At 19.5% G+C, this 18,683-nt stretch overlaps 4 protein-coding genes across 4 annotated transcripts; 1 reads left to right on the top strand and 3 right to left on the bottom strand.

Annotated features, from left to right (window-relative positions):
* Positions 1-1,554: 1,554 nt before the first annotated feature.
* On the bottom strand, positions 1,555-3,381 carry SRAE_X000093100 (Zinc finger, C2H2 domain and Zinc finger, RING/FYVE/PHD-type domain and Zinc finger C2H2-type/integrase DNA-binding domain and Zinc finger, C2H2-like domain-containing protein; the record flags this gene model as incomplete). Its single annotated transcript, XM_024645334.1, has 3 exons — positions 1,555-2,649; positions 2,713-3,108; positions 3,232-3,381. 3 exons carry the CDS (start codon positions 3,379-3,381, stop codon positions 1,555-1,557), a joined length of 1,641 nt encoding a protein of 546 aa, XP_024510803.1.
* A 5,783-nt stretch (positions 3,382-9,164) lies between these two features.
* SRAE_X000093000 (Amidinotransferase family-containing protein) lies at positions 9,165-10,093 on the top strand (the record flags this gene model as incomplete). Its single annotated transcript, XM_024645333.1, has 3 exons — positions 9,165-9,329; positions 9,373-9,801; positions 9,872-10,093. 3 exons carry the CDS (start codon positions 9,165-9,167, stop codon positions 10,091-10,093), a joined length of 816 nt encoding a protein of 271 aa, XP_024510802.1.
* Positions 10,094-11,019: 926 nt separating this feature from the next.
* SRAE_X000092900 (Nuclear hormone receptor, ligand-binding, core domain and Zinc finger, nuclear hormone receptor-type domain and Nuclear hormone receptor, ligand-binding domain and Zinc finger, NHR/GATA-type domain-containing protein) lies at positions 11,020-12,334 on the bottom strand (the record flags this gene model as incomplete). Its single annotated transcript, XM_024645332.1, has 2 exons — positions 11,020-12,017; positions 12,058-12,334. The coding sequence occupies 2 exons, from the start codon at positions 12,332-12,334 to the stop codon at positions 11,020-11,022; spliced, it is 1,275 nt and encodes a 424-aa protein (XP_024510801.1).
* Positions 12,335-16,854: 4,520 nt separating this feature from the next.
* SRAE_X000092800 (Peroxisomal membrane protein PEX13) lies at positions 16,855-17,954 on the bottom strand (the record flags this gene model as incomplete). Its single annotated transcript, XM_024645331.1, has 2 exons — positions 16,855-17,743; positions 17,806-17,954. 2 exons carry the CDS (start codon positions 17,952-17,954, stop codon positions 16,855-16,857), a joined length of 1,038 nt encoding a protein of 345 aa, XP_024510800.1.
* Between the last annotated feature and the right edge of the window lie 729 nt (positions 17,955-18,683).

Here is an 18,683-nt window from a genome sequence, read left to right as displayed (position 1 = left end):
ATTGTTATATTTTTATATATCATGGCAAAGAGTTTTTCTTTTCTTAAACATTTCAAAATACTTGTTTATTTGAATACGCTTTTAAACTAGTAAAAATAAATCAAATTTCGCAAGAAGTGCTTTGCCATGACAATGAAAAAAAATGCAGTATATTATTATCTCTTATATTCACCACAATAGTTTATTTGTATAACTTCAGTTACATACAAAATTCATCAAATTTATCTTCATCCACATCAAAAATTTTTCTTTTCATTATTTTTTTTTTTTCAACTTCTTCATAAATCACTCTCACAAGTTAGATTAAAAAAGAGTAGCAAGTATAAAATCAAGTAAATATATATGTGTATTTAAAATATCTCATTGCATGTCATATACCTCAAACTTCTAATCATCTCATTATCTTAACCTTTTAACTCTTTTCTTTCTTCTTCAACATTATTTTATTATTTACACGCTGTTGTTACATTACTTCATTATATGCTTTTCATTCAACTTTAGTATACATTTACTTGATGAATTTATTGCAAAACTCAGTTATGTCAAAATGTGAATGTAATAACAGCGTGGTGTTATATAAATTTCGTGGCCAGATTTTTTGTGGTGTCAATATATATATGCATTTATTATAAAAAGTATAGAAGACAATTAATTTTAATGGAAGGAATGTCAAAAATAGATAATATATCGTATGATTCTTTTGCCATTGGCTTAATATATCTTTATTCCATAAAAAATGACAATATTAAGTGAAAAAAAAAAAATATTTTAATGTTAAAAAATTTTATTAAAAAGTTTATGGCATATGTTAGTAAATCATGAGAAATAATCTAATAATATATATTAAATAATCAATCAAATTTGACTCTCAAAAGAAAGATAATAAAATAAAAAAATTAACAATAAAATGTTAAAAGTGCTCTCATTCGCAATTCATTTATATTAATGATTTTTATATTCTTTAACAATAAATATATGATTGCGAATAATAACATGGTAACCGAGAAAGAGAGTAAAAATTTAAATAATATAATGATATAAAATAAAAGTAAATATTAATTTTAAGAAAATGGAATTAATATAATATATTGAATAAATTCTTGATTTTGAACACATATATGTAATCATGTACAATATGTTAGTCAATATATACATAATAACTTAAAGTTTAAAACACTGTACACATTTTGTAGATAATTGAATAGAAAATTAAACTCGTTTAAAAACTGTTGATTATGTCCTATAATTAGTATATAAATAAAGTTATTGAGAGAAAATTCCTCTTGAAACAAGTTAAATTATTTTGAATAGATAAGTTAATAATAAAAATTTTCATTATAATTTGGCATTAAATTTCTTTTACATATCTATTATTGACTTTTTTTTTAAACAGTTAATTTGAAATATTGCATAAAAATGATAACAAAATTAAGGCAAATAATTTTGTCTTATATGATAAATAATCTATAAGTTTTTTTTTTTTAATTTGTAATACCATCATAATGAATACAATTTGTAAGACTCATTTTTTTTTTAAACATTTTTTGTTTTAAATTAAACATCTGTTTGCATACCAAAAAATTTTGTTATGTCAAACATTCCTAATGTTGATGGTGTTAAAGGTAAAGTAGGTTTATTATTTGTTGTTGATGAATTATTTTCACCATTAATTGTTTGAAAAACTTCTACTAAATTGTCAAATTTTTGTTGAAGAGCTGTATATCTTGATACCATTTCTTCATATTTCATTCTATATGAATCAGTATCATCTTGAGCATCAGAAGCATTAGATGAATTTGTTGAATAATTATCAGAAACAGGTGATGCTTTTTGTGGTGATGATGCACATGATGAATCTGAATGTTCATCTAATTTTATTTGATTAAGTGGTCCAACAGTATTTGGTGAGGTAACCATTAAACTTTGAAGTTTTGATGGATCATCAATATTAATTGTTGGTAAATTATTATTACTTAAATGATTTAAAGCAAAATGAACGGCTAAAGATGTAGTATCATTAAATGTTTGAGAACAGCGTGGGCAAGAAATGGAATTAGCTGCCAATAATGAATTATTGCGTTGTGGTGTTCCTCCTAATTGTGATAATAATAAAGATGCAAACATATTATTTTGATTTGGTAAAATAGTTTGTTTTAAATTAGCCAATGCATCTAATGGATTTGTTGGTGTAGGTAATGATAAATTCATTGGATTATTTGTGGTTTGTTGGGACAAACTATTTGTATTGGCAGCAGCTGATTGTAAGAAATTATTAAGATTGAAATTTAATGAATTTACATTATTACTATTATTTTGAATAGAAGGACTTTGCGAAAGACGGAATGAATTTGTAATAGATTCTTTTATTGTAGAAATATTGTTTGATGGATTATGACTTTTTAATTTTCCACCACCATTAGATTGTTGTGAGGAATTATTTGTTGATCCTTTACATTTTAATTCGTGTTCTGTTTGTTGACTTTGTTTTTGGAATGATCTACCACATTTTTGACAATTGAAACCTCGTTCAGCGTGAATCTTCATATGACGATTGAGATCAAATTTGAAGATAAATGTTTTTTGACATAATTGACATTGATGTGGGCGTCCACCAGCATGAATCATAAGATGTTGTGTAAGATGTCCTTTCTATAATAATAATATTTTAAAAAATTATATTAAAAAAATTTTCTTTTATTTTTATAAATATACCTGAAAAAATGCTTTTTTACAATGTGGGCAAACATGTGAACGTTCTCCTGTGTGCCACATCCAATGTTTTTTTAACAATTGTCTTGTACCAAATTCTTTACCACATTGAGTACATTTATGTGGTTGTTCTCCAGAATGTATTCTCATATGAGTACTTAATTCTCTTTTAACTCCAAATACCATGTGGCATGTTTCACAAACATATTGTGGTTTATCACGATGTGTATGAGTATAATGAATATTTAATTGTCCACGATCATGAAAAACTTTAGGACAAAATCTACAAGTATATGTGTTATTTTTTTGTATTCCATTTTCATTTTGTTCTTCAGAAGCTTCTGAACTACTAGGTGAGTTTGTTGATTGGTTTTCAATCAAATTAGAAAGTGATGTATCCTAGAAAAAAAAAATATATATATATATATATATATATGTATAATATTAATTAACTAATTTTTTTTATATAAAAAAGATAATGATTTCAATAAATTTTCATGTGTTAAAAAATAATTAACTTACCATTTGTTCTAGTGATATATCATTATTATTATTTTTTGAAGCATTTTCAGCATGATGTTGTTGTTGAATGTGACTTTCTAATTGATCAAGACTCGGAAAAGATTTTGTGCATTCATTACATGCATAACAGCAATCGTCATTTCCGGGCATGTTTTTAGTAATGATAATAATTCACAAATAATAATATTAAATTTGTAAATCTTTGGTAACTAAACTAATGAGGATAGCTATCTAAAAGGTCATAAAATTTTAAGACATATCAAATTTCACAAGTTAAGACGCGCCTTAGCATATAACAAGTAAATAAAGAGATTGAATGAATTTATATTATTGAATGGGAACTTGTTAGGCAAACAAAATGATCACGCCTTTTGACTTTGACTCAAGTGATTACATACCATTTAATCATAAGTATTACAAAAAATTATAAGCTTAAGGATATAATAAAATTATCTTGAGCAGTTATCCATGTTTATATACTTATATCACCTTTTTTTAAAACAAAATATTGAAAAAATAAAATAATATATGTATATATAATGATATAAAAATAATAATGAAAAATATAACAATTGCCTATATATATTTATATAAAAATATCATATAAAATTATATCTTATGTTTTAAGTCAAGAAACAAAAATTAATAAAAACATCTCTTCAACAAGTACATATGAAATGAAGAATAAAAATGATCTTTCTTAAACTTCATGAAACATGGGTCAGGAAGAGGTGCGGTCAAAGGAGCACTTTTTAGTGAGTAAAGAGTTTACTAAAATCGCATCACAAGGGATGTATCAGCTTTACTTTGTTTTGTGAATTCATCTTGACACACGCCTACTATAGCTTTTAGGCGTGACTAGTCCATTCATAAAATGAAACAAAGCTGCTGCTTGTCAGCTTGTCACTCACGCATGAATATATTGATAAAGAAGCATACGGTAGCGGAAGTTTAAACCACCATGATAATAATTTACTTTATAAAATTTTAATACTAAGGTATTATTATTATTCTTATTACTATTTTTTAAGTTTAATTTTTATAATTTTTTCATGTTCATAATTATTTTATATGATAAATATAAAAGACAAAAATTATAAAGAAATAAATATTTGTTCTTTATATGTCAAATATTTTTATCAAAAAATTATATGAATAATGTGGAAATTATAATGTGAAAAATTTGTATAACTCAAGCATATTGTCATGACATACATCAATTCTAAATATTATATTGAGGAAGAAAAAAAAAATTTTTTTTCAGTTTACGTGGAAAGTAAAATAAAACTGAAGTATTTCCGATTGTCAATATAACAATTTTTATAAGCATGGTACTGTTAAATAAATTTATATTTATCAAAAAAAAAAAAAAAAGAAAAAGAAAACGATAGTTGTAAAAGAAAAAGTATTTTATTATGATTGTAATAAAAAATCAAGTTAATGAAATAAAAGCTGTTGGGATGGCAGAATATATATTAAAAAGGAACAGAAGGTTTATAATGATGTATGGCATTTAGAAAAATGTTTGATCATAAGGGCAGTGACTTAATATTTTTACTATTCTTATTTGATTGGGCAGACTTTTAATATAAAACCTTTTGGCCAGATCATTATTTAAAAAAGCTTATAATGCTTTCTTCTGATGTCTTGAATACTTTACAAAACTTAAGTGCAACTACTAGGATAAGATAAAAGAATCAAGTTATTGCCAGAACAGTATAATATAAGAATGTAAAAAGATAAATTTATCTGGTGGCGGCTAGAAAAGAAAATAATTATAAATGTTATTAAGAATATAAAATGACGAAGAATTGTTGTTTTCTTTTAAGATCTAATCAATCCTCCTCCCTATATCTGGAGGTATTAAATAAAAAAAAATAATTATGTAATATCAAGAAATCAGTAAATACGAATTACCATCACATAATATTAATGTGAAGTTGTTACTCAATTATATAAGATAATTGATAAAATAATTTTATAATAAGTATGTATGCATTGCTTATAAGAAAATCCCAACAACCAAATTTTCCTACACATCACGACCTTTGCCACCAAGACAAAGAATGGCCGTTTATTTAAATGTACACAAGAGTAACTAGGAAATATAACGACAATGAAATAAAAGTAAAATAGTGGAAGTAATGGGGACCACAGAGAAAAGGAACTTCATAAGTAGCATTTTTATTTTAACGTAATGGGTGTACCAGAATAAAACTGCTTTCTCAAACAATTTATAGTAACTGTCAAGATGTTATAAGGTTAGGTTACTGATCTCAGGTTATGGGATATATTTAAAGGTAAAGTAATATTAACATATCTTTAATACAGACAAAATTTAAAGTTTCTTTTTTTTTAAATGTTAAATTAAATCAAAAAATATTATATAAGAGGGTATAAAATTTTTTTAAAGAGTTAAAAATTTTATTAAATTAAAAAATAAATTGTTTCATCGAACCACTACAATAACAAAAATTTAAAATAATAAATATTATAATAAAATAACAAAGAAAAATAATAATTAATATAAATTATAATAATGCACATTTAAAAACTTAAAATATTTCAAAAATGAAATGTTTTCTACATTTCTTACTTATATATACTTTATAATAATAATACTACGTGCCACAGTCTGTAATACAATTCATCTTGTACTACCATGTGTTCGATTCTTACAATAAAAATCAAAATACTTAAAATTCCATTCTAGAAATAAGCATTATTTCTAACATAAAGAAAAGTATGTGTTACTTTATATTTTATTAGACTTGCATAAATTTTTCCTCTAACAACTGGTGATTACTATTGTTATTTAAAAGAAAATTTATTACCTTATTGATGACAAAAAAAAGTTATTTCATGACAAAAAAAAAAGTTATTTCATGAAATATAAATTTATTGTATATTTAAAATTTATGATTTCTAATATTTATTATATTCAATCAAAATAAGATAATGTTAATATAAAATTTTTTTAAATTATTTATTTGAGAAATTTATTATTTAATTACATTAAATTTGTATAAACCTATTCATGTCTATAATAAATAATAAAAAAAAATATTCAAATTATTTACTTATTATTTAAACTTATTAAATTATACAAAAAATATCAATAATAAATTTTATATAAAAAAAAATTATATATATATGATTAATAAAAATAAAAATTAAATAATATTTTACGAAACATTTTATCATAAATAATATTAAAAAAAAGATATATAAATCTATTCATGCGTTTATTAGTGAAAATAAGCCTTATCTTAATAAAATATTAAATTTCTTACCTATTAGAAAGATGAATAAAGTTAATACTAGTCAAACATTAATGACAAACAAATTCAAAAATATATCATATCTACAGTACTACAAATCACACGCGTAAATCATCATCCCACATAATGTAAAAATAAAAATTAGTTAAAGTTAATTTTTCTCTTTTATAATAAATGTATAATATATGTGATATCTCTCTGTTACAGAAGGGCAAAATGTGATCTGGATCAAAATCTCATAACCAGTTGACGACAAGATAATGCTCAAGAATATGAGGGATAAATTTAATGTTTCAAGCCTCCTTTGATTGAGGAATTTACTTTATCTTGCTACCAAGCACACTGGTACCTTGTGGCACGGCCGTTGGAATAAGTAAAATTATCAAATGAGATTTGATATGAGAATGATCATCAATTTTAGCTACAACAGCTGTAGGGTAATATTTTAATGATTGCATTTTGTTATGACATATTTATACAATCTATTTTAAATGATATGAAACTTGCTATGAATAATCGTCAAATTAAATTATCATAAAATACAATATTTTAATGATTTTTACTTATAGATTTTGATAGTTAAAAAGCAATAACTTTATTTCAATACCATTAATAAGAATCATTTTATATTAAATAAAAACGAATAATTTTAACTAATACTTCAATTAAATATATTTTTCTTCTTGAATTAAAAGATTTTATTGATAATTATAAGATGACCATGATTAACTTTAAAAGTAAAAGAAATTGAAAAAAAAAACAACAAAGTTTACTGTATTATGATTTCAGGTTATTTTAATAAAGAAATTCATTCATATAAAATATTTACTTTTTTTAATAATACTTTTTTTAAAATTATTAGTCATTGCAAAAAGTTTTTCTTTTTTTTTTAAAATCAAAATAAATTTGTATAATATAAAAAAAATATTATTTATTAATTATTTACATTTAATTATAATAAAAATTTATATTTGTATGATTATTTTATTTATTATAATATATTAATATGTCCAAATCATAAAAGTAATCCAAAATAAACAAAAATGTTAGAAAAGAATTGTGACATGAAAATAAAGATTAGCCAAATTGTTATAAAAACATTCATTGTCCATCGATGATGTATAAAAGGAGAAAGTTAAATATATAAAAGACCTTAAATCTATTTCTTTTACAATTAACTGATTTCTTAGCATACAACTAACGTCAATCATTTCGTGTGGTTGTCTTGATTTTTTCATTTTTTCTTTTTTTTTTTTTTTGAAAAAATAATAATACAAATAACAAAAGTACAACAAAAGAATCATCTATCATACTATCTTCTTTCATTAGTTTGCCTATATTTGAGTAACATAAGACTGTCACTTTAAAAATGCTATCGGACTACCATTAAATTCTATCATAATAACTTTATCAGAGACTTATACAAGCACCGATTAAGTGAGACTGTGTATCTTAACAAACATAAGTACTTCATAAAGTCATCTAAGGTATATATATATATATATACATATTTAACTTAAGCTGACCTGATCACCTTTCCTAGCTACTGTTTACAGATAAACACATTCACAATATTGGCCAATCAGATTGTTTAATTGAATGTATCTTGATTAGTTTGCCGTCACAGAAGGAGTCCTCTTAAGTATACCAAACAATGCTACTAACTAACAATAAATAGTATTTTTATATTACTTTGAGAAAGCAAACTTTACTATTCTTGAGAATTATTATACTAATAAAATAACATGGGATATGACTAGTAAAAGTTAATATAATATCATCACTTAACTATCTTATATTCCAATTCAATGCTAATTTACTTATTAACTCATGGGAAAATAAAAGAAGATTAATTGATTTTAGAATGATAAATTAAAATAAATAATAATTGAAGCATGTAAAAGATAAACAAAAGATTTATTTATTTCCTTAAATTTTTAAAAGATTAACATTAAAATTTTTATTAGAAATTTGATAAATATAATAATAATTTATTTCTACATATTATTAAATATATGTATTTTTAATAATTTATTTTTAATATAATTAAAATTTATTGACAAATTGATAGTCTTTGTAAGACATACATATATTTTTATAAACTTATGTAATGTAGTAATAAAAAAGATATGTATTTCAATAGATTATAAGTTAATTATTTTCACCCTTTTTTTTTTAAGTCTAAATAAATATACTTGTTTAAATGCTCAAAATTTTCGTTCTCTGTTGTATCAGGCAACTTTTATAGAATAAAAAAAAAAAAGAAAAAATTATTTACTTGAAACTAATTATGCATATATATATATATATATTTTATTTTAGTAAAAATTCATAAATTTTGATAATATTGATTAATAAATAAATTAAAAATAAAAAAAATAATATTTTTTTAATGTATACATGTGATATTTATTAAAAAAAAATTTTAATATTTTTTTAAAAAGATAAATAATAGTTTATTATGTTTGTTAAATTAAAAATTATAAAAATATGATCTTTACTTGTTTATTTGATTTTTGTAATCAAAACTTGATTTTTATTATCATAAATATAATACTTTTTGATAAGATGTATAAATAATGTAAAAGTATTTAAGAAAGTTTTTATTATATTTATCAATTACTTACATAACTTTTCCAATATTGTTTTAAGATGAAAAGTGTTGGCTCTATAATTCAAAAAGTTTTGATGGTACCACCAACACATTTTTGTGTTGAATATAGTATTAATCCATGGATGGGTGGTATTGTTGATAAAAATAAAGCAATGGAACAATGGAATAATTTAAAAAATTTAATTGAAATAGAAGGTGTAAAGGTAATTTATTTTTATGTAATTTTTATAGTAATAAAAATTTAAGGTTTTAACATTAGAACAAGTAGAAGGTCTTCCTGATATGGTATTTAGTTGTAATTTTGGATTAGTATATAAAAATAAAGTATTTATATCTAAGTTTAGGCATTCACAAAGAAAAGGAGAAGAAAAATATTTTAAAAAATGGTTTATGGATAATAATTATGAAATAATTGGTGATTCTAGTGATGATACTTTTGAAGGTGGTGGTGATGCATTTTTTTCTGATTATCAAACATTATGGGGTGGTTATGGAGAGAGAACAGATGAAAATGTATATAATAATATTTCACAATTAGGGATAAATGAATTTGAAATTATAAAATGTCAATTAGTTCATCCATTATATTATCATATGGATACATGTATGAGTCCATATTCTGAAACAGCTTGTTTATGGTATCCTCCTGCATTTTCTATTGAATCACAAGAGAAAGTAAGTTTTATATATAATTAAAAAAAATAAATAATATATATATATATATATAATAAATAAATTATTTAAGATTAAAAAAAAATTACCAGATTCAATAGAAGTTGATGATGAAGAAGCAAAAAAATTTATTTGTAATTCAATATGTATCAGAAATACAATTATATCACCAATTGGTATGAAACAATTAACAAAAAATAAGTTAATGAAGCAAGGATATAATGTTAAAGAAATTGATATGAGTGAATTTATGAAGTCTGGAGGTGCATGTCAATGTTTGGTATTGAAACTTTGAATAAAGTACATGTTCAATTAAGTAATATAGTCATATATATTTTATATACATATGTAGATGGTTAATATATAAAAATAAAATTTATATGACGTTTTTATGTAATTTTTTATATGCATATTTAAAAAAAGTAAAATTAAATGTAGTTAATAAGTTAAGTAGATACAATAATTATTTTCTTTTTTACTTATAATATAAGTGAAGATTTTATATATTACGTTTTTTTTTTTATTTTATTTTAATAACTTTTAAAATTAAGAAAAAATTATTTCATATATATTAAATGTATAAATTAAAAAATTAAATATTATTTTAGTTTATTAAAAAAATATTACTAATATTAGCAAATTATATTTATTTTAACATAATAAAAAAAAATATATTTTTAAGTTAAAGACACTAAATATTCTAAAATTAATTATATAGTACTATTTTATTATTTGTGAGAATAACTTTTGTACTTTTACAATTATAAATAGTTAATATTTTAAAAATTAATAGTAAAATAAATAAATTTAATATATTATTAAATTAAAGAAAATAAATAAATAAATAGATAATTTGCAATAAAAAAGAATATTAAAAAAATGTTTTAAAATAATTAATTACTATAATTAAACGATTTATTTAAAATATTGTTAAAAAACTTTTAGTTATGTTTTTCCAAAATAATATATGTAATATAGATAGAAATACTTTTTGAGATCATACTAAAATAATATTATAAAAAATTATGTCATAATTTAACACAAACAAATAATTGAGAAAAAAGAATCTATTATATTTATGTTAAATAATAGAATATCTACTATTATATTAAAGTTTTATAATATAAAAAATTAAATAATAATGTTTAAAATATATTAAATATTATATTAAAAAAATATGGATATTAAAATTGCAAATAATTTTTATCTAAATTTGATAATTTATAAAAAAAAAAGTGTATCCATATCAAATAATTTATTTTTTGGTTGTATTGAAAAATTTCTTAAAATATGAAGATTATTTATTACTGTTTTAGTATGTATTTTAACACCACTTAAAATCATAATAATATTACCAATTCTTACATCAACATTTGTACAATGATTTTTATATTTTTCATAACAATACATATCATTAAAAACATCATTTCTTAATTTTTGAAGATAATATATTGTTTCTTCTCTGATATTTGGAATAGTTGGTTCAAATAATAATAATGCAATTAAAAAAACAAATTCATATTCATTTATATTATATTCAGCCATAACTTTACCAACAAATTCTAAAGCATTACTAAATGATGAAATAAATAATTTTACAGTTGTATCTTTGTCTAAATTTAGACAATTAAAAACATTTTGTGAAGAAAAATATTCATCAATTTTAGATATATTAATATATTTTTTATTTGCCATCATCCATAAATTAAGATTAATTCCACCATTTATCCATGTTAAATATGGTTCTTCTAATGCTTGAAAAATTGGTATAAAATATTTGTAAATTTTTAATTTTTCTTCAGGATGTAAACAATTAATATATTTATTTGTTGAAATAAATTTTAAAATAAGTCGAGGTTCTATTCTCCATAATAAATATAAACATTCACTCAAATCATTTAATTCTGTTGGTTCTAAATTAGTATGATCATCAAATAATTTGACTGAACATTTTTCTGTATACAATAATTTGCGATCATCTTTTAAATTTTGATATTTTCTATATAATTCATCAAGAATATTTTCATTTTTTATATCAAATTTATTATCTAAATTTGATTGAGATAAATTTAAAGAATTGTAAATACTAGATTTTAAATAAGAATTATTTATCTCATTATTATTAATAATTTTTGATAATGTATTTTTTCGATTTATTTCTCTAGCAATGATTCCCTGTTTACTTTGTTTTCCAATAGCATCTCTTTTATTTTGAACAGCTTTAATATATGTATATATTTAAAATATTATTAATCTTACCTGATTTAATCATTCCCATTTCATAACATTTTTGTAAACGACATGCTCTACATTTTTTCCATTTATTTTCTGATTTACAATAAACAGAATGATATGTATAAATTTTTCCCATAACAACACTTCTTCTAAAGAATGCTGAACAAGAACCACATGCTTCTGCTCCAAAATGTATTCCAGTAGACTCATTATTACATATTGAACATAATGTCGTTTGTAATTTAAAATTCTTTCTTTCATTAGGTAAATTATCCTTAATAACAACTTTTGAATTTGCCATATTTGAAAAAAAAAAAATTAAATTGATTATTCAATTTCTTTGAATACTAAAATAAAAAATAAATGTCTCATCATTTAAAATAAAAAGTATCTTTATATTATAAAAATATCTTATCAATACGTCATTAAAAAAGTATTAAAAAAATTAAATAAAAAGTACATTTTTGATATTCAATAATTTATATATTTTTCATACAAACAAAATGAGCATATTTAGATAAGTTTAACTATTTAAAATAGTTAAACAGGTCTTATATTTTTTTTTTATTAAAACATTATAATGTTTCTAAAATGTAATATTTTTAAAATGTTTTAGATATAAAAAACATATTATTTATATATTCAATAAAAAATATTAAAATTACGTTAAAGATTAAAATAAAAACATCAAAAGTCTTATTTAAAAAAATGTATGCTTAAGAAATCTTATATAAGTATCTTTTTATAATCATACAAAAATTTAAAATTGTATGTTTTTTAGCAGAAAAAAAAAGAAATTAATATAATAGAAGTAAAATTGTAATTTACAAAAAAGGTTAAATTTAAAAAAATATTTTTTTTAAAAAGATACAAATAGGTATAATTTATTTATTTTTTATTTTTAAAAAAAAAACTAATATTTGCGTTTCTATAAAATATTTAAAAGAATTATACTAGTATTTGAATATATTCTTTAAATGTACTTTTATCTTATCATATTAAAACAATTAAATTACGTAAAAATTTTCGAAACATGATAATTGTAAACATGATTTTTAAAAGACATTTTTTTTAAACTTGTATTTTAAAAACTTCATTTGATATAGAATTCAATAGAAGAAAATGTTTTAATTTATCTTTTTAAATTTTTGATGTAAATTTTTTTAATGAATAATATTTGTTTCTTTTTCTAAATAATTAACATAAAGAAGATAAAAAATTTTTTTTATAATATCTAAAACAATGAATTTAATTTTTATTTTCAAGACATTTTAAGTAAATATAATTTTTTTTTATATTTAAAAATAATAATGTTAAGTGAAACTTTAGATTTAAAGTTAATTACAATATACTTAATAAAAGATGATTCTATTTTATATAATGTTATTTAAAAATTGTTTTTTAAAAAATGTACTATTATATATATTTTTAAAATTAAATTTTATTGTACATATTTCTAATATTAAATTATATTTTAGACATACAAAAGCAAAACTATATTTCTATTTGATAATTATTAAAAATAAATTTTCTATTAATGTTTTAAAATATACAACAACAAATTCTATAAAATATAAAAGTTAAAGAGTAATTTTTGTTAATTTATTAAAATAATCTTCATGTTATCTATAGGCTTTAACTAATTAAACAATACTATAATACTTTTAAAAAAAAAACGTTATTTGATGTAATAAATTTTATATAAAAAAATAATAATATTTTTTAAAACACATATTGAAAGAAATTAAATTTTTTGATAGCATACTGAATACTAATTTTTAAATATTTGTTTATTTGAATAAATTGTTATTCAATAAAGAAATATATTTTTACATTTTAAAATTGTAAATCACTTTAAACACTAAATGAAAATGTTATTTAGTTCTAATACATGTATATAAATTCAATAATAGTTTTTGGTGTAAATATGATATAAAAAATTGTTTGTATGTGTAAAGAAATTAAAGTAAAATTCTTACTTTTATATTTTGTTATTTTAAATGAATCTTTAAATCAAAAATAGTTATGTTTTTTTATAAATATTTAAGGTTTTAATTAAATACAAATAAATAATTACAAATATATAACTTGGTTTTTAAATACTAAACATTTATTTTATTTCATAAAAGATAATTTCTAATCCAACGCATTTGTTGTCATAACGTTTTTTAATTTATCAAAACTAACTTACTTGATGATAAATGAAGTCATTAGAAAGATAAATATATATATTTCAAAATACTCTCAATTCTTTTCAAAAATTAAATTAAAATTAATTTTTTATCAAGTAGAAATAAGAATATTATCATTATTTATTTTAAATATAAAATTTTTTTATTACATATATTTTTAAACAATATAAACTTTTAAAAAACTTATATTTAATAATTATTTTTTTTATTTAGAATCAAAAGAATTGTTATTTATTAAAATCAATTTATTTTACGAATTTAATATATTTAAACATGTAATTGTAAATAAATTTTTTTTAAATAGAAAAAAAATATTTTTTAATATTCATTATTGTAAAGTGTACAATTTTGTAATTTAAAATAAAATTATCTGTATTCACTAACTATATTTTATAACAATAATATTATCATTTTTTTACTTTTGAATTTTAAAAATCAAATATTTCTTAAAGTTATTTAAAAAAAATTTTTTAAACAGCTATTTAATTTGATTTATACTAGTTTTTGGTAAATTATAAATTTATAAAATAATGTCAATTTTGTTTTTTTATAATTTGAATTGAAAAAAAATAATTTTTTAATATTCATTTTAAATATAAATAGTTATATGAAGTATATTTGGTAGAGAAAATTGATGCTTTTTTTTATTTTCAATAAAAATTTTCTCAATCAAGGAAAATTGTTGTAGAATCATTTATTTACGTATGTATATAAATAATTGTAAATGTTTTTTTAACAATTAAAAAAAAAATTAAAAGAAGAATAATCACTTTATATTATCATTATAACTTTTGCTAAACTATTTAAAAAAAATACATATAATAAATAATTTTACTATTTTAAAAAAGTCACTAGATAATCTTTTTTATCATAAAGAAAAATATAAAAAATGTTATAAATTATATTACTAAAATTAACCCACGTAATATTTTTCTTTTACATTTATCATAAAGGTATGAAAAGCCATACTTTACGCTAAAATTTTTTTTATTTTTATATATATAATTATTTATTATATAAAATAAAAATTAAGCATTAAATTTAATAATAAATCAAAATATTTTTTTAAACTTGAATATTTATAATTAAATTTCAAAATGTGTTTTTTATATGTACTATAATGTTAAATAATTTGATTAAAAAAAAATTAATAGTATATTCAATTACAAAAGTATAAAAAATATCTTATTGTAAAAATATAATAAAAAATATAAAGATGTGATCATAAGAAAAACTATTAAAAGAGTTAAATACTACTAAATATAGTGTTTTAAAAATTTATTTTTTTTTACAAACTCTGTTATTTATTTCTATTAATCACTAAAAAAAAATTTCTTATTTTTTTTGATAAATGTAAAATAAAGGTTTATTAAAATTTATATTAATTAATTTTATATAAAATTTTTTTATGTACAAAATCAAAAAATAAAGTTAGTTAAAACATTTGTATATTATAAAAATCTTTTTTTAATTTTTCTATTTAATTTATTAATACATTTTCTATTTATTTGTTATTAAAATTAAATTTATAGCAAAAATATAATGAAGTAATATTTTTAAGAAAATTGTTATAATATTTACAACAGCAAAAAAAGTTTAAATATTTCTGAGTAAAAGATTGAACTTATTTTTTTTTAATTTTTGATGTTTTTATATGCTATTTATCAAAGAAATTAAAACATTATATATTTAAAAATATATATATAAACTTTATGCTTGTGTTAATATTGTCAATTTTATAGTGCCATAAAATTTTATACTAAAAATGTTTATAAATAATGATCAAACGATGTTATTTTTATAAAATGTTTAATAAATTTACATATATTAATATAATATAAATGGGTATTTTTAATAAACATCTTATGTATAAAAAATATATATTATTTCAATTAATATAAAATAGTTATTTTGTTTATTATATTAATATCTTTTAAAAATCTTTTTTGTTATATAATTTATTTTAAAGAACAGATTTAGCGCATTTTAAATTTCCTCTAAGAAAAATGAAAATACTCCTACTCATTCATAACATTTTTTTTATTAAAAAAAATATTATTTTCACACCATAAAAATTGATAATTTTTTTTTATTGATTAAAATATTATTTAAAATTATGTCATATATTTTAATTTGAAAAGAATTATTATATTTAATAAATAAATATATGACTAATTTGTAACTAGATTTTTTATATTTTTCTATAAAATATTAAAGTTTTATAATAAATTATAAAATATTCAAAGTTTTTGTTATATTTTCTTTATTAACAAATAAAAAAAAAATTATAATCTAGGTTTAAAATGTTTTATACACTTACATTGTATATTTATCATGAATTATTTAAAATAACTTATATTAAACATTAAAAAAATACTTTTTTTTTTTATTATTTTATGTAATAAAATAAATTATAAATTTTGATTTATTAAAATAAATTTTATAATAATTATAATTAAATAAAAAAATTTATTTTATTATTTTTTAATTTAATTTTTAATTAAGATTATTACATTTTTTAATTAACAATTTTCTAAAAAAAATATATTTTTATTACAGAAAGATTAAAGATTATATAAAGTTATATAAATGAATATTTATTTTTCATTAAAAAAAGATAAAATTTTTATCAAGTGCTTTTGCATGGTAAATTATTTATTTGGGGTATCATAAAAGTTGACTTATATAAATCATTTTTCTTTATTGTACTTTCTTTAATTTTTTCAAATAAATTATCTTCTATATTTTGTAAGGTTGGAGGACTTGTTGTTTTTCTTTCTAATTTTATATAATTAATTGGGACTAAACCTATTCTAGTTCCATCTTCAGATGAAGCTAATAACCATCCACGTATTGGTGGTTGTTGATTTTTAGGTGCTACTCTAAGAATATCACCTTTATTAAATGAAAGTTCATGATTTGATGTATTTCCTTGAAATGTATAAAGCCCAGTAGCTGTATAATGATCACTATTACCTGTTGCCCATTTTCTTGATTCTTCTATTGTATTTACCATACGAGTAACAAATTTATATATTAACCATGGACCACCAATAGCAATAATCCAAAAAAGAAGAGCTGGCCAATTAACTCCATTTCCAGTATGACCACTTAATTCTTTTGCTATCCATTCATTTGCTTTTAATGGTTTTTGAGGTGTCTTCCAAACTGTATCATTTATTAAACTAGACTCAGGAAGTAATTCAAGTTTAACTAAAATATATTTCCATAATTTTTTAATAAATTTAAATATAAAAAATGTTTCTAATACACCAATTAATTGGACTTTTAATTTACTAAATTGTTCAACTACTCCAATAACAGCACGAAAAGAACTAAATAATGCATTATGTGTTGAACTTAACATATGAGCAACTGAAGCTACTGCATTAACAATTGACTCAATAGATTGAAATGCTCCTCTAGATGACTCTTCTGCTAATCGTACAAAATTACTTTCAGGTGTTATACCACTATAATTATAATTCCCACCATTAAATAAATTATGCATATTATTACTAAAATAATTATTTTTATTAATATATTTTTTTAAATATTATTTTATTACTAAAGTACTTACTATGGATATATATTATTATATCCTATACCATATGGATTATTTAATCCATTATATCCTAATGTAGAATTATATGAATAAACTCCATTATGAGTTTCATTATTATTTCCAATAAATTGATTTGGTCTTGGAGGTAAAGCTGGTGGATCCATTATTAATTGATAATATATAAATAAATATGAATTTTATAATAATTTATGATAATTTAAAAATATTAAGATGCTTATATAAATTGGGAAAAGGTAAACTATTTTTAGTTTCAACATTAAATACTATTTATTGACATTCCTTATCATACGACATAGAAAATAGTCGATAATATAATATGATCAATTTAAACTACAAAATACGATACAATCTTTTCATTAAATGTTGTATTATATATATATATATATATTTTTTTTTGTTGAATGGCAAAGTAAAAGAATCAGTACATTGTTGTGTAATTAAAATCTTCCGACTTGAAATATTATTATATTAAATAACGTGAATGTTTAATAATACACAGTCAACCGAAATAAATGTCATTTCATGACTTGATTGTTTATAAAAGTTTGTTTATGATCATTTTCATTTCAACATTATATATATATATATATATATATATATATGATAAGATGACATTACATTGTCTTTTATCTTTTCATTCTTTAAATCTACAAATTTATCTAATTATAAATGCCGTTTTGGACAAAATACCCGGCAATTATCGTAAATTGCTCTTTTGTTATATGTGTTATAGTTTTAAAAGAGAGAGATAAAAAGACTGAGAGAGAAAAAAAGAGAGCGAGTTGGCAGAAATTCTCATTTTATAGTTTCATCTATCAATGTATTTGATTTTTTTTTTCTACTTTAACAAAATACTTAACACAATGTTTTGT

Source organism: Strongyloides ratti, assembly GCF_001040885.1.
Source record: "Strongyloides ratti genome assembly S_ratti_ED321, chromosome : X".
NCBI lineage: Eukaryota > Metazoa > Nematoda > Chromadorea > Rhabditida > Strongyloididae > Strongyloides > Strongyloides ratti.
The sequence above is the reverse complement of the archived record's forward strand: the minus strand, read 5'-3'. Positions and strand labels throughout refer to the sequence as shown.